The following is a 14,314-nucleotide window of genomic DNA, read 5'->3' as shown; positions in this document are numbered from 1 at the left end:
TACATTCTTACTTCATATCCTTTGGTAAAGGACAGTCCATCATTGCAGCTAAGTGGGGGAAGAGTTCCCTCTTAACTTCATTCTCTGAAAAGCAAAGGAATTACTGAAAATGGGGGGCTGCTACTGTACTGAATGAGGCAAAGCAAGCAGAAAGCATCTGACAGCTCAGGACAGCTGCACCTCTTTTTCTCCTATCACAAGAATTTTAGCCTTTTATTTAGCCTTTAGCTTTTTATTTTATCCCCCTCCCTTCCTCCATTGCGACATGAAGCTGCCAAGCACAAAGGGAGAACCTGAAACCGCTCCCTCAAGCCTGGGAGGGGAGGAAATAGCAGTTTCTATTGCCAGACTAGCAGGAGGCCAAGGGTACAGAGGGGCAAGGGCAGATAGTGGCTGGGTGTGGAGCAGCACAAGGGAGGGAGGGAGGTAGGAGAGTTAAGGAGGAGCACTGGGTTAACTAGTTTTGCAGAATGTACAGTAAAACGTTATAATATCTGTTATAATAGATCAGTATAACTTCATCTGGGTAGTCCTGCTTGAAGCTCCGAAACTGGGGATAATCAAAGTAAATCTTTAAGCACTTGCAATTAAAACCACACAAAAGTACAGAGCTCAGCTCCTTTTGTGACACTGAACAGTTCCCAATGTCAAACAAAACCACACCTCTGCACTCTTCACAGAAGCTATTTGATCAGCTGGCTCCATTTTTGAACCTTCTCTTCCCTGTGTCAGCAGCTTCCTTAAAACAATGTATCAGGGATCTGACAACCATTTTAATCTTTAAAAGAAAGTTTTTAATGTTCTTTTTCTCTGCAACTGCTGCAAAGCAAATGTTTTTGTCTATGATTATATGATATTAAAGTAGGGTTACAGTAGAAGCTGTGCTGTACTAGATGTCACTGCCACCATTCAAATTTGACAGCATTGCTCTATATGATAAATGTCATCACATATGGCAGGAATTTTGAAAGAGTTTTCGAAAATATATGAATGAGTTTCTTGCAAACTCATGTTACTGGAACTCTGATACAGAGAATGACCCACCAGTGTCATAATGCTGTTACACTTCCTTGTTTTAACTCTTCAGTTCTCAGTTGTGTAAACACCCTACTACCAATCTCTCATCACAAAACGGGGCTTTTTAAAATCTCTTATCTGCTGTTTGTTCATAGGAAATGCCAGATCATGACTGTGCTGGGACATTTTGAGCTTTTGGTCAGCGTTCTGATAGGTGCTGTGGAAACTTTTCAGATTTCGATATGCAGAGATACGGTCTTAAACACCTCCAGTGGAAATTTATGGTCTTATTTTGTCTTCCTCTTGTTCTTCCCCAGTGCTTTCAAGTGACCGGTCATGTTGTTTCCCCTCTTACATGCAGCAGAGCTGCCTATATTAGGAAATGCGGCCGAGGCAGCTGTGATGTACGGCGGTGTCAGGGAGCAAGGGTGAAACCGCGGGGCTTGCGGCGAGCCCGGCCCCGGGAGCGGCGCTGCGTGTGCGGCCCGTGCCGTGGGAGCCGCCGGCACCGACGGGCCCGTGCAGCGGGAGCCGCCGGCACCCACAGGCCCGCATGCCCCAGCACGGGCTCCGCGGGCCCGGGCCGCCGCCGCCACCGGCGCTGCCCCCCCGTTCCCGGTTGCTCGCCAGGCCCGCGCCCCTGGCCTGGAAATCCCCGTCCGGGAAGCACACTCGGGTTTCCCCCGCCTGGGAAGCACATTCGGGTTTTCCCCGCCTGAGGAAGAGGGCCGAGGAAAGTACCGAAGCTTCCCGCTGACGGCAGGGCCATCCTCCCCCGCCTAGGCGGAGCCCCGGTGCCCGGGCCCGCCCCGAGCCCTCCTGCCGCCCCATGACGGCGCCCGCGAGCCCGGGGAGAGGGCGGTGCTGTGCCCGCCCCGCCAGGCGGTGCCTGCGCCCGGGCGAGCCCCGAGGCGGAGTTTCGGGGGAGGGCGGTGCCGGCGGGGCTGGCTCCTCTCCCCCGCGCCCTGCCAGGCCCCGCATATAGGCTGGGCCTTGCTGGGGCCCGCTGTGGGGGCTTGTTCGGAGGCTGTGAGTACCGGGCGGGGGTGCTGTGGGTACGACCGGGCTGGGGCGCGGCTGCCGGGGCGGGTGGGGCACCTGTGCTCCGGGCCTGTGCCCGGTCTGGCGTCGCCGGCGGGTGCTGAGGGAGCTGTGGGGCCCCGGGCTGTGACCCCGGCGCTGGTTGGGAGCGCGGCTGCCCCCTGGAACCCACTCGGGGAGCGTGGGAGGAGAGGGAGCGGAGAGCGAGGCCCGGGAACCGGGGCGGGACGTGGAACGCGGGGCTGTCGCTGCCGGGGCTGGGGCCGCGCTCAGGCCCCGCCGTGCGGGGTCTGGTGCTCAGATCTGGTGCCTTAGCGCAGGGGGATATTTCTGCAGTGCTGTGTCATCATGACTGAGTCTTTCCTGGAAAAACTGTTTGAAAACCGATCGACCAGACTGCTAAATATCTAATTTTATATTTATTCATAGCTACGTATATAGAAACCCTTTGAACTTTGTGCTTGCCCTTCCTTGAATTTTTGGGGAAGTTCAGTTTTGCCGATGTCCTCACTTCAAATATAACTGGATTTACCTAAATACGAAAATCTAGTACTCTTTACGTCAGTGTTTTAAAACTGTGCCTTCATTGTTTGGGAATCTACAAGCTTAAACCAATTTAAATGGATACAACTTCTTTAGTATGGGATCCTACCTTTAGTAATACAGCTTGTGATTAAGTAGCCTGATTAATCCATCTGCCAAAAAATTCTGCTTGTGAGTTAAACAGTTTTGCATATGCGTCAATAATAGGGAAATGAAGTGTGTGAAATCACTCCGTGTCACAGCGTGTGAAGGTGACTCCCTGAAACTTTCTAGCTGACGTTAGACTGGCAGAGGAACTTGAGGCTGTTCAGCATGGAGAAGAGAAGGTTGCATGGAGACCTCATAGCAACCTGCCAGTGTCTGAAGGTCTGCCGGGAAGCCAGAGAGGGGCTCTTGGTCAGGAACTGTAGTGACAGGATAAGCAGTAATGGGTACAAACTGAAAGAGAGGAAATTGATGCTAGATATTAGGAAGGAATTCTTTACTGTGAGAGTCATGAGACACTGGAACAGGTTGCCCAGAGAGGTTGTGGACACCCCAATAGTGGCAAAGTTCATGGCCAGGTTGGATGTGGCTCTGAGCAGCCTGGTCTACTAGAAGATGTCCCTGCCCATGGCAAGAGGGTTGGGACTAGATGATCTTTAAGCCATTAACATTCTATAATTGCAAAAAGCTTGTGCTGTTTCAGTTTGTGTAGTTGTTGTTTGCATAGACATTGCATGCACCTCATCATTGTGTATTTTAAAACACTCTTTTTTTTCCTTACAGGTCTTGTTCTGCCATAAAAATTTGAATGATTTAAACTACAGATACTTACAATTTCTTCTTGAGGACAGTCAGTACCAATATGGAGGCGTAGGCACCTTAGAAGGGACTTCAGTCTTACCTCTGGGAGGTAGTTCTGTGCAGAAATAAAGAAACTAAGGCATCAAATACTTTTTTTTTTTAATCTGAGAGTTCTGTTTGCTTCTGTATGTCATAAACATGGCATACAGGCCAAACTTAACTCAACAGTATAAAGCATCAGAATGTCTCAACACAAGGCAATTAATTAATGTTAAATTTGATAACTCTGTTCTTGTAACTAAGGCACCAGGTTAAAACTGAAGTGCTCTGTTAATTCGGTGCTGACTTGTAGACAAACCTGTCCCAGGTTTGTTAATAAAGAGAGTTCATCCTTGTCTGAGACAGTGTGTAGGATTTGTTTCTCTAATACCTGAATATTCTATACGTGTGAAGTTGAGTATAAACTAACTTCTTTAGTCTTAAGACCTTGTTACAACAATATACAGAACTTAAGAGGTGTTTTTTTTTGGAGTTCGGTAGTAGCAAATCTACTAAGATCAGTTTAGTACCATCAGTTCAGGGTCTCTATTTTTTGTATGCCCTTTGAACTTGATAAACCCTTCTTTTCAGCCTCCCAGTGAGGTTTTACAAACTAAAATCTTTGTGTGTGTGTATAAGCTACATTTTTATCAGCTGTCTAGGGTGAAGTCTTGTCCTTAAATCACCTAACATATGTTCTGGATGAGAACACTGTTCTTTTAATTGCCCCCCAATTTAGTTTCTTTATTGACAAAGGATTTTGATAAACCCACTTGTGTTTTTTCCTCTTTTGATCTGACCTCCACGACCCTGACAAATTGTTACTGGTCTCCCAGATATACAGAAGAAGTAAAGGATGTGATGCTTATATTAGTCAATGGAAATTTCTTTTCAACATGCTTTCTTCAATTGTTAAAATGGATGGGAAAGCTTTTGCACTGAAAGCAGTTGCTAGACTAAGGTACAAGAACTTGCCAAATGTTTATAGGCTGCTAAATCATGAGGTCAGTTCTATTCATATGCACATTTGAAGTTACACTTTAAAGTATTTATTGCTTTTGTACACGTGGGGGTTGTTCCAAATTGCCTTTAATGCACACAACTACCTCCCAGAGGAAGACTTGTCCCATTTTTCCCAAAACAGTCCATTATGAACATAGTGGAAGATAGCCCTTTCTTGGCTAGCATCATGAGGCAGAGTGCTCCTTGTGATGAACTGAAGTATGACCTGTCCTGTGAGCTCTACAGAATGTCAACCTTCTCCACCTTCCCCATGAACACGCCGGTGTCTGAGCGCAGCCTTGCCCGGGCTGGGTTTTATTACATGGGTGTGCAAGATAAAGTTAAGTGCTTCAGTTGTGGCTTAACACTGGATAACTGGCAGCCAGGAGATAATGCTATGGAAAAACATAAGCAGCTGTATCCTAGCTGCCCTTTTGTTCAAAGAATGCTTTCAGTTAACAACGTTGGACTGTCATCTCGTTCTGCCTTTCCACACTCAGTTGCAAACAGTCTCCCACCGTCTCTACGTTCCATGGCACTTTCTCCAAGTCTAGAACAGGTTGGGTATTTCAGTGGCTCATTTTCCAGTTTTCCTCAAGACCCAATAACTACTAGGGCAGCTGAAGACCTTCCATTCTTGAGCCCTAAGCTTCACAATCATTCTATGAGGACAGAAGATGCTAGGCTACGCACCTTTCAGTCATGGCCACTGACGTTTCTCTCACCTGCTGATCTGGCAAAGGCTGGACTTTATTACCTGGGGACAGCAGACAAAGTTGCTTGTTTTACCTGTGGTGGTCAGCTGTGTAATTGGGAACCAAAAGATAATGCTGTGTCAGAGCATCGGAGACACTATCCCAACTGCCCTTTTGTGGAAAACCTTATCCGAGACCAGCAGAGTTTCAATGTTTCAAATGTGAGCATGCAGACCCATGAAGCACGTGTTAAAACATTCATAAATTGGCCAACCAGAATTCCAGTTCAGCCTGAACAGCTTGCAGATGCTGGCTTTTACTACGTAGGTAAGAAACCCAGACTTCTCTGGTTTTATTCATACTGCTATGTCAGCATTTACTTTCAAGTAAGTTGTGTCAAGGTTTGCTAGATATTTTGCCTTGTTTTTTTTTTTAAGGTCGCAATGATGATGTGAAGTGTTTTTGCTGTGATGGTGGGTTAAGGTGCTGGGAATCTGGAGATGATCCATGGATTGAGCATGCAAAGTGGTTTCCAAGGTAACTTGCAAAATCTTTATCATAATTTGTTTATATCCCTAAATGTTTTAATTTTGGCAGATATGTACTGCACTTAATAGTTTTGTTTAACTTTATTTGATGTACAGATTCACTCTTTCATTTGGATGTGTGTATTGCATGTATGTCTAAAAGCTCTGAAGTGTGTAGGTGGGTGTAATTAAAACATTTCTTCATTAACCATGGCATATAATGCTTTCCCCTTCATTATTAAAAACTGTCTGCATCCCTAGATCACTAACAGAAAGTGAGACTGCATTGTTAATGAGCACACTTTTCTCTGTAAGAGAAGCAGTCAGTAAGCTGATTGAGGGGAGCAAAGGCTGCTGAGGAATGAAGAAGAAGGAATGTTTAATTCATTGGTTCTGGTTTTGTGCCTATGCTGAATACTCTTGAACCAGTTTTTCTGCTTGTGCAGTTTCGTTTCCTACACGTGGAAGAGCTTGTGAAGAAAGTTTCAGTGGCTCTTTAGTATGTCTCTACTGGAAAAAGGACAGAAATAACTTTTTAATGTCACCTATAATTAAATGGCAATTTCATACCTAATTGCTATCTATGCCCATGGAAATCACCACCTCCATTACAGAAATAGCTGCACTTAATTTCAGGAAAGCTAATAATAGGTCTTCTCATTGTAGATCTCCAGCTAGGCTTTCATGAGCAATTTATCAGCTACTGCTGGACTATATGATGTACGTAGGGCTAAATGTCACTGTTGTTCCTTACTGTGTTAAGCCTGTCAGTAAATGTACATAAGAGATAAACCTGTGTTAGTGAAGTAGATCTGGCTTTGATAATGGTGTTATATTTTGCTAAATTCTTTCTTTTGAATGATTTCAGTAGGAGATAAGAATGGTGAGATGCAAGATAGAAACAGTTTATCACTGCACTTTGTAGTGATTCTGACACAGTGTCGCTTCTCATGACTTGCCATTTTGATCACAAGTGGCAGCAGAATGTAAAGCTGCTGCATTTATATACATAAGCCTACTGACAGCTGGATGTCATGGAAAAACTTTATCTAAGTGTCATTGGACACTAGGCTGCACCAAGCTTCCAATTAAGAGTATTCTTTCTCTTCTGAAGGAGGAGAAATGTATTTAACTAACACTGGGTTTAAACTTGTTCGTTCTTCTATATTTTTTTTTCCTTTGGCAGATAGGAAATATGATTTGATTCACTTTTGTCAATGTTTCAGGTGTGAGTATCTGCTTCGTGTAAAAGGAAGAGAGTTTGTAGATCAAATTCAGGCCAGATTCCCCCATCTCCTTGAACAGGTAAACTTTTACTGTCCTGTAACTTTGGTTTTCCTTTGTTGAACAGTGCTATGTTCTTTCCTTGAGTTCATTCTTGTGCCTTATTCCTGTGTATGTTTCTCCTGGGTTTCTAACTTCATAAAAGCTCTTCATGGCCACATAAAAGAAGCTAGTGCTGAACCATGGCTAATCTTGGACTTGTAGAGTTTAACCTCTACGGATTACTTATGGAGAGTCCTATGAGGCAGTGAGCTCCTTTGTGTTAGCAGAGGGAAATTCTGATTATACACTGAATAGTGCAGATCAGTAGTTGTTATTTCAGAAATCAGGCATAGACAATGTGAATTGTTTCTATTTGTAATTCTTATGGCAAGAGTAGCCAGACTCCATGGAAGTGGTCAGCACTAGCTTTGTGTTGATTATACAGTTGCACAGATTTGCACTTGTGTAACTGCAGGTGAAATATCTAATGGGTAGGAAGCTTAGCAGGATTGGTGACAAACAATATGTTAGAGAGGTACATAGAGGGAAGAGCAATACTTCAGTACCAACATACTTCTCTTGTGTTCTACAGCTCTTGTCAACTTCTGATCCGCCTGTAGATGAAAACCTTGATCCTCCAAGTATGTATATTAAAGCATGTTTTTAAACTCCCTCAGCATTTTGCAAACTTAATGATTGCTAAGTGAGTTAGCTTTGCATAGCCAATTCTTAGATTTGTTTCCTAAAAGTTTAATAATTTTGATGTTGTGTTGACAAGCTCCAAGGAAACACCTCTAAGAGATCTTGTTTTTCATTTTCCTTATTGTCATACTAGCAGCTCATATTGAAATTTTTGGGTTTGCACACTTGGTTGCTGTTTTTTTTCATTTCAGGGTTGGGTTAAGCAAAGCAAATGTTTGAGCTTGGTGGGACAGTTGCTAGAGGGTGTCATGGCTATGCAGTTATGCAGTTCTGTCTCTAGGCACATAAATAGGTAAATGCTCTGAGCTGAGCAGCAGATGTTAAGGAAGAAGGTAGGACACGCTGATACAGTGAAGTCTTTCTAGGCTGGACTCTAGTTATGGTGGAAAAACCCACTCAGCCTCTGGGGGTTTATGCTGTCCTAGTCCCTGCTGACTGAGAACAATGACTCAGAATCCCATGTGTCTGGTGTTTACTAAATTGAATGCAAATTACTGATCAGGAGTTGGAATAGAGCGATTGTTTGTACTATAAACTCTGACTTCCCTCCCCCACCCCTGGCACACCCTCAGGCCATTTTTCAAGGCTGAAGTTAGAAATAACTAAATATAAAAAAAGCTGATAGGACACAATGGAATTCTTCGTGGTTTCTCTGGATTAACATAGGTTTTAACAAAGGCCCGACATGGATTGATGTTTATCTTGGATTCAATCCATGGCTTCCATTTTTAAAACTACTTAAAAAATTCTTCTTAAACACTTGAAACTTTTTACTGCTCAGTGTTCATGTGTGTAGGTAGTGTTGATGTGTCTGACTTCTGGGGTTGTATGGATATTTTATTCTTTATATTATACATGAGGATTTTCCTTCTTGATTAGTTATTCGTTTTGAACCTGGAGAGAGCCATTCAGAAGATGCAATCATGATGAACACACCTGTGGTTAAAGCTGCCTTGGAGATGGGATTCAGTAGAAGGCTAATTAAGCAAACAGTGCAAAGTAAAATCTTGGCCACTGGAGAAAACTACAAGACTGTTAATGATCTTGTGTCTGATCTACTCACGGCTGAAGATGAGAAGATTGAAGAAGAGAAAGAAAAGCAATTGGAAGAAGTGGCATCAGGTAGTCATCAGGCATAAATGAAAGTGAAATCTGAAGCAGTTAGTAATAAATATAGTTTTTATACTTGTTTTTATGCACTAAGTGATTTAATTTAATTGCTGCCAGGATCAACTTCTCTAAAAGCATTGGTCAGGATATCTGTATGGAACCAGCAGTCTGAGAATTGTTTCATTCCCTTTTAGGAGAATGGTTCGTACCAGAAGCCTAGGGTTCAGAATCATCTCTTCTTTCCAATGCCATTTTTTTTTTCATTTGTGTGCCTTTATATTGCTGTTAATGAAACACTTGGTACACTACTATTTTTTATCCAAATTTGCCTGCTCTTTAAACTGCTTGAATCACTAAGTCACCATATCCAACTCCTAAGGATAGGCCATAAAGTTTACAAATTCAGATTTTGTAAGATGGCCAAAGATCTGCTTTTCTGTCTGACTCAGCCCATGTATGTCAGCAGTTTGTTTATTTGATGTGTCTTTAACATTTCCTGTTGTTTCAATGCCACGTAAGTTTTGAAGCCTGAAGAAATCGTTCTGATTTTGAGTCTGTGAAGCATAATGAAACTTCTCAATTATAAATGGAATTAAGGATGCTTCTTTCCTAGTTGTATTTCTCTCAAAAAAACATAGATGGATTCAGAATTATAATCCTACTGGAAATTTTCTTGTTCTTGTTTGTGGTAGAGGATTAAAATAGTCTCCAGAGTCTGGTTGTGCTGTACTTCTGGTTTTCTTGTACGTAATTGTGTTGGACACTTCACAGAAGAGCTTTCTTTTATTTACAGCCTAGCACGGACAAAAGTCAACCTCTGGCATGTCAATGGGTTAGCGTTGCTGTTAGTTTTTTCTTTGCAATCGTCCAGAGAGTGTAAATCTCACTAATACAGAGTTACACAAGATCCTCTCTGATCATTTAACCTAGAGATGGGAGCAGGAAGTGGCTCAGAAGCTGCTTGTATGTGGTTTCCTTAAGCCTGTTCATTACGTGAATACCACTAAAACTTGCTGAGTGTTTTATTAATGATGTGTAACAAGCAAACATTGCAAGTCGAGTTTAAAGAATGTATCAATTATTGTTAAACAGAAGTGCAACTTGGAGTAGTGTATTTCTAATTCTCTTATCTAATTCCCCCTTATGTTCCAGATGATTTGTACTTGATCCAGAAGAATCGAATGGCTTTATTCCAGCGTTTAACATGTGTACTCCCGATCCTTGGCAGTTTACTATCAGCTAAAGTGATAACAGAACTTGAGCATGATGTTATTAAGCAGAAGACTCAGATACCATTGCAGGCAAGGGAACTGATAGATACAATTTTAGTTAAAGGAAATGAAGCAGCCAGCATCTTCAGGAACTGTCTACGAGATTGTGACCCTGTGCTTTACAAGGATTTATTTGGTATGTCTCTCTGGTTTCCTTTTGTTTTTAAAGGATATCCTTTTATAAAAGTCTTACCAGTGCTCTCACAACAGTCTAAAGAAAAAGAAACAAACAGATGCTGTTTGAACATAGATTAGTTAAATGATAAGGATTTTTTTTCTTTTATTCTAGTGGAGAAGACCATCAAGTATGTTCCCACAGAAGATGTTTCAGGTACCTTAAATTCTACCTTCTTATCTTAGACTGTTGTAGAACAAACAGCTAACATAAAAAAGAAAATTACTTTGGTTAAGAAGAAGGTTTGGTGCTTCACCCTCTTTCTAATTCTACTTTAGTAATATAGACTGAAAAAGTTAACCAAAAGTTAAGTGCATGTGCATACTTGCAAGTAAGTCTATCAGCTCTAAGCTCTATCCTGTGCCTTGCTCATGCTTTTGCACATCACAGGATGTAGAGCTTTCTGGAGCTCAACAATTCTAGAAGCGCGTGCTGGACTTGGTCCTGATGGAAGCATTCAGGCGTTTGGTAAAGACTGGAGAATGAATAGTTGGTTAGCATTTCAGAACAGGTATCATCTTTGCTTTTCCAGAGTGGGTATAGGTGTCCTGAGATCTAGCTTGACCAACAGGTGTGTAGATAAAAACTTGTCAGACATGAGATTGAGTTTGCTGTGGTCCTGCAGTTTAATCTGTTAATAAACTGCAGAAAAGTATACAAGCCTGGATAGAGCCTACTTCCACCAGTCAGGCTGTGTTTGTGTCTCTGATATCCAACCAAAAAAAGTATAACATTTGCTAAAATGCAAACACTGGTTGGCCTCCAACCCCTGGGCTGTCCATCATCTCACAGAACTGGCAAGTACAGATTAGTTCCTTGCATGCCACTTTCTGAGCTCTAAAAATGCTCACTGCCATCTATATTTAGTCAATACAGGTAGGGAAATAAAAGGTGAAAAGGGGCATGGTTACACTCTAAATAAATTCACTTTGATCTATTCATATATATTCAGGCTGACAAAAATTTAACTATTTTTTTCCAGGTTTACCTATGGAAGAACAATTAAGAAGATTGCAAGAGGAAAGAACATGTAAAGTTTGCATGGACAAAGAAGTTTCTATTGTTTTTATTCCATGTGGTCACTTAGTGGTGTGCAAAGAATGTGCACCATCCCTTAGGAAATGCCCTATTTGCAGGGGGACAATAAAAGGCACAGTCCGGACATTTCTTTCGTAAAGAGGGAAATTTGCAAAGTCTTTGTTCTGTCATACTCCAGCTGTTGAAGCTTAACACAGCAGTATCTTAAGAATGGAAAATTGTGGTACAGAAGAGGATTAATCAACTACCTAGCAAAGTTTTGTGATAGTAAAGTGTATCCTCATTATGATGTGTGTATGATTATATATATAGTAGGCCTTCGGTGCCAAAGATTCATAGTTCATAAAACTAACTCAATATTAGGGTGAGGTTTTTGTGGCATTCCTTTCTGAGTAGGGAAAGTAGTTTCACTAGTGTCACTTTTATTCAAAGAAGTTTTTGGTTAAGTTCCTATAATGGAGCTTTGCATAACACTTGAGTTTCCTCCATGTGGATGTGAGGAAATGTACTAAAATTTCTATTATTAATAGTTAATGTTAATTAACTTCAGCTACTTCTGGTTTGGCTTTCTTCTCGACTTAAGGAGAAAAGAGGATAACTGTTGCAGGAACAGCAGGAGTTCTAAAAGTTTTTTCATGTCTTGATACTTGTGTAGTAACGTATATTACTAATAATTTTTATGAAGACTGAATTAAAATATTTCTATTTCTCAAACTTGGGTTTGTTTACTCTGTTGCCATTGTTAACTTTTCTCTTTAGACTGTGATGATTAGAATGCTGTCTTTTCCTGACAAAAGTTTGGGGTTGTTTGCCTGTAAAAGTACAATAAAACTTAATTCCATTTGTCTTTCTTTCATTTTTGAACAGAGAAGTGAACTTCTCTGATGTTTAGTGATTTCCTCTTTATTTAAAAACAAATAGTTGCCCCCCAAAACTGCAACAGCATCTGGTACTTCCTTCTGACTTGATTTTTCAAATGGCAGAAATCCTGGTCCTCATGACCTTACGGAAGAGATCGAGAGTAGCTATACAGTCTGTGCTAGGGATTAAATGTAAAAGCTACTTTTCTGTGTTTGGAACTGTATAGGGATTGTGCCGTTAAATAATAGGATCTCTCAGGCACCTCTGAAGTCTTGGATTTTGTTTTGTAAGCTGATACTTTGGGAGCTCCTACTCCCTTACTGGTTGACTCATTACCTTTTTCAGCTTTTTATCCCTCAACTTGCATGGTGGATACCTCCAAAGAGAGGTGTTCATAAATAGTTTGCAAGGATTCATGTCAGTCACTGGAAGAATGCTGCCAGGTTAATGGCAACAGGTCCTGCAGTGGTGGAGTCAGGGTGTCTGGCTCTCATTTAAAGTCAGTCATCTTCAGTCCACAGTTGCCCACACTTAGAGCCTGACTGTGGATAACAGTGTTTGGGGATAATAGGAGTCTTCAGTCCAGACCTGGATTCTTTACCTGTAGATTGGCTTGCTGTAATTCTTTCAAATGCAGACTTTAGTTCAGCTTTATTACATGTACATATCTTCCACTTATTTTTATTACTAAAAAAGTAATTTAATGTTTCAAACCTAGCATGGAGTTTTAAACAGCTTTGATTCATGCGCTTTTCCTTTTCTAGTTTTGAAATGCCTCTAAAAGCTCTTGTCTTGTGCAACAAGTTTTCACAACCTTTGACGTTTTAAGTAAGAAAGCTCAGGATTTGAAATTTCATTAATTTTTTCCAGGTGAGAAATTAGTATTATTAGAACCAAGTCTACTTTCGACAGATTAAGATGAACCTGCAAGGGGAGCTGGGGAGGTCAGGCTCACCTGAAGAGTGTGGAGTTGCTAGAAGGCACACCTTGTTTCTGAGCAGGGAAGAGGATGGGAATAAACATACTGGCAGGCAGACTTTTTAAGCAATGCATTATTCTTTAGAACTGTGCAGGGTGAAAGTTTTTCAGACACTGCAATTAACTACATATAAATCAGATGAGAGGATATTCAGGGCTTTAAAAAGTGCTGTGTCATTTGTGATGCCTTTGTGTATCTATCTCCCTCAGGTCCTGCAACACAGCCCAATACTGAATGTTTGAATATCCGTTCAAATAGCAGCTTCAAACAGCACCGGCTTTCTGCACTAGGCACCTGAATATATTTGAGAAGTGGAAGAACTTGATCTAGAAACTAATGGGTAAAACTCTGTGACCTAGTTTTGGCAGGAAGGCTGATGTAGGTTATGACTCTGCCATGCCCTGCTGTAATGACTGGGTGCCCTGATTGATAATGCTGTGCATGTGAGCACTTACGCTCTCCTTAGGACTAGTCCAAGAAAGCTCTAGCTAGGCTTCTCTGTAGCACATGGCAAACAACCCTGGCAAAAGGTTAAACCATGGGTAACAGCCTAGTGTTTCATTGGGAGAGGGTCAAGTGACTTCTGTCACTTGTGAACCAGCTGACCATGCTCGCACTTCATTCTGCATCAACTTCCTTCTTTTAAAGCTTTTTCCAGAGCTCTGTCTGGGTTAAACAATAAAAAAGCCCCTACCCCCAGCATCCTGTGCAGCTCTGCTGACTGAGCAGCTCAGGTTCTTGGACATCAGTGTTTCAGCCCCATGGCTTGTCATGAGGTGACAGCATGGGTTGCAAGGCTTAGAGGGTGTGGAGGATGTGCATTTCAGGATCGTTGGAGTTTAGTGGTCAGTCTTGCTGTGGGATACAGATAGAAGGAATATTGCATACATCCTGTGTCTGGAGCACAGCAGTATTCCCAGCTGGAGCACAACACTTTTGGAAATAACACAGCAGCTGTGAGGACCACCAGCTGGGACTCCTTCAGTGCTGTCTAGAAAATGCATTTACTTTCTCCACAGGTCCATTCTCATTCCCTCTGCTTCCATATCACAGCTAAATTCTTAACCTCTTGAGTTCTCTAGGCAATTTCCAGTCTCTGATGCCTTCCACTTCGCTTTTGGCAATACTGTCACATTGTTGTTTACATCTTTTTCAACAAAGCATGTTAAGAATGCTACGTAACTTTTCAGGGCAAAAATGGAGTGGCATGAGTAGGTAAGAGCTCTGAACAAAGAAGAAAGGTATGAAATATTTACAAAAGG

General features: G+C 41.9%; 1 protein-coding gene across 1 annotated transcript; it reads left to right on the top strand.

The window, feature by feature from the left end:
* The first annotated feature begins 1,949 nt into the window (after nucleotides 1-1,949).
* Nucleotides 1,950-12,053, top strand: LOC118687325 (inhibitor of apoptosis protein-like). The gene is made up of 9 exons (XM_036384252.2): nucleotides 1,950-2,046; nucleotides 3,370-5,450; nucleotides 5,561-5,660; nucleotides 6,877-6,955; nucleotides 7,509-7,557; nucleotides 8,498-8,740; nucleotides 9,881-10,135; nucleotides 10,289-10,330; nucleotides 11,157-12,053. The coding sequence occupies exons 2-9, from the start codon at nucleotides 4,577-4,579 to the stop codon at nucleotides 11,348-11,350; spliced, it is 1,836 nt and encodes a 611-aa protein (XP_036240145.1). The 5' UTR covers nucleotides 1,950-2,046; nucleotides 3,370-4,576; the 3' UTR covers nucleotides 11,351-12,053.
* Nucleotides 12,054-14,314: the final 2,261 nt, after the last annotated feature.

Source organism: Molothrus ater, chromosome 2 (assembly GCF_012460135.2).
Source record: "Molothrus ater isolate BHLD 08-10-18 breed brown headed cowbird chromosome 2, BPBGC_Mater_1.1, whole genome shotgun sequence".
Taxonomy (NCBI): Eukaryota; Metazoa; Chordata; class Aves; order Passeriformes; family Icteridae; genus Molothrus; species Molothrus ater.
Note: the sequence above shows the minus strand (reverse complement) of the source record. Positions and strands in the feature narration are given on the sequence as shown.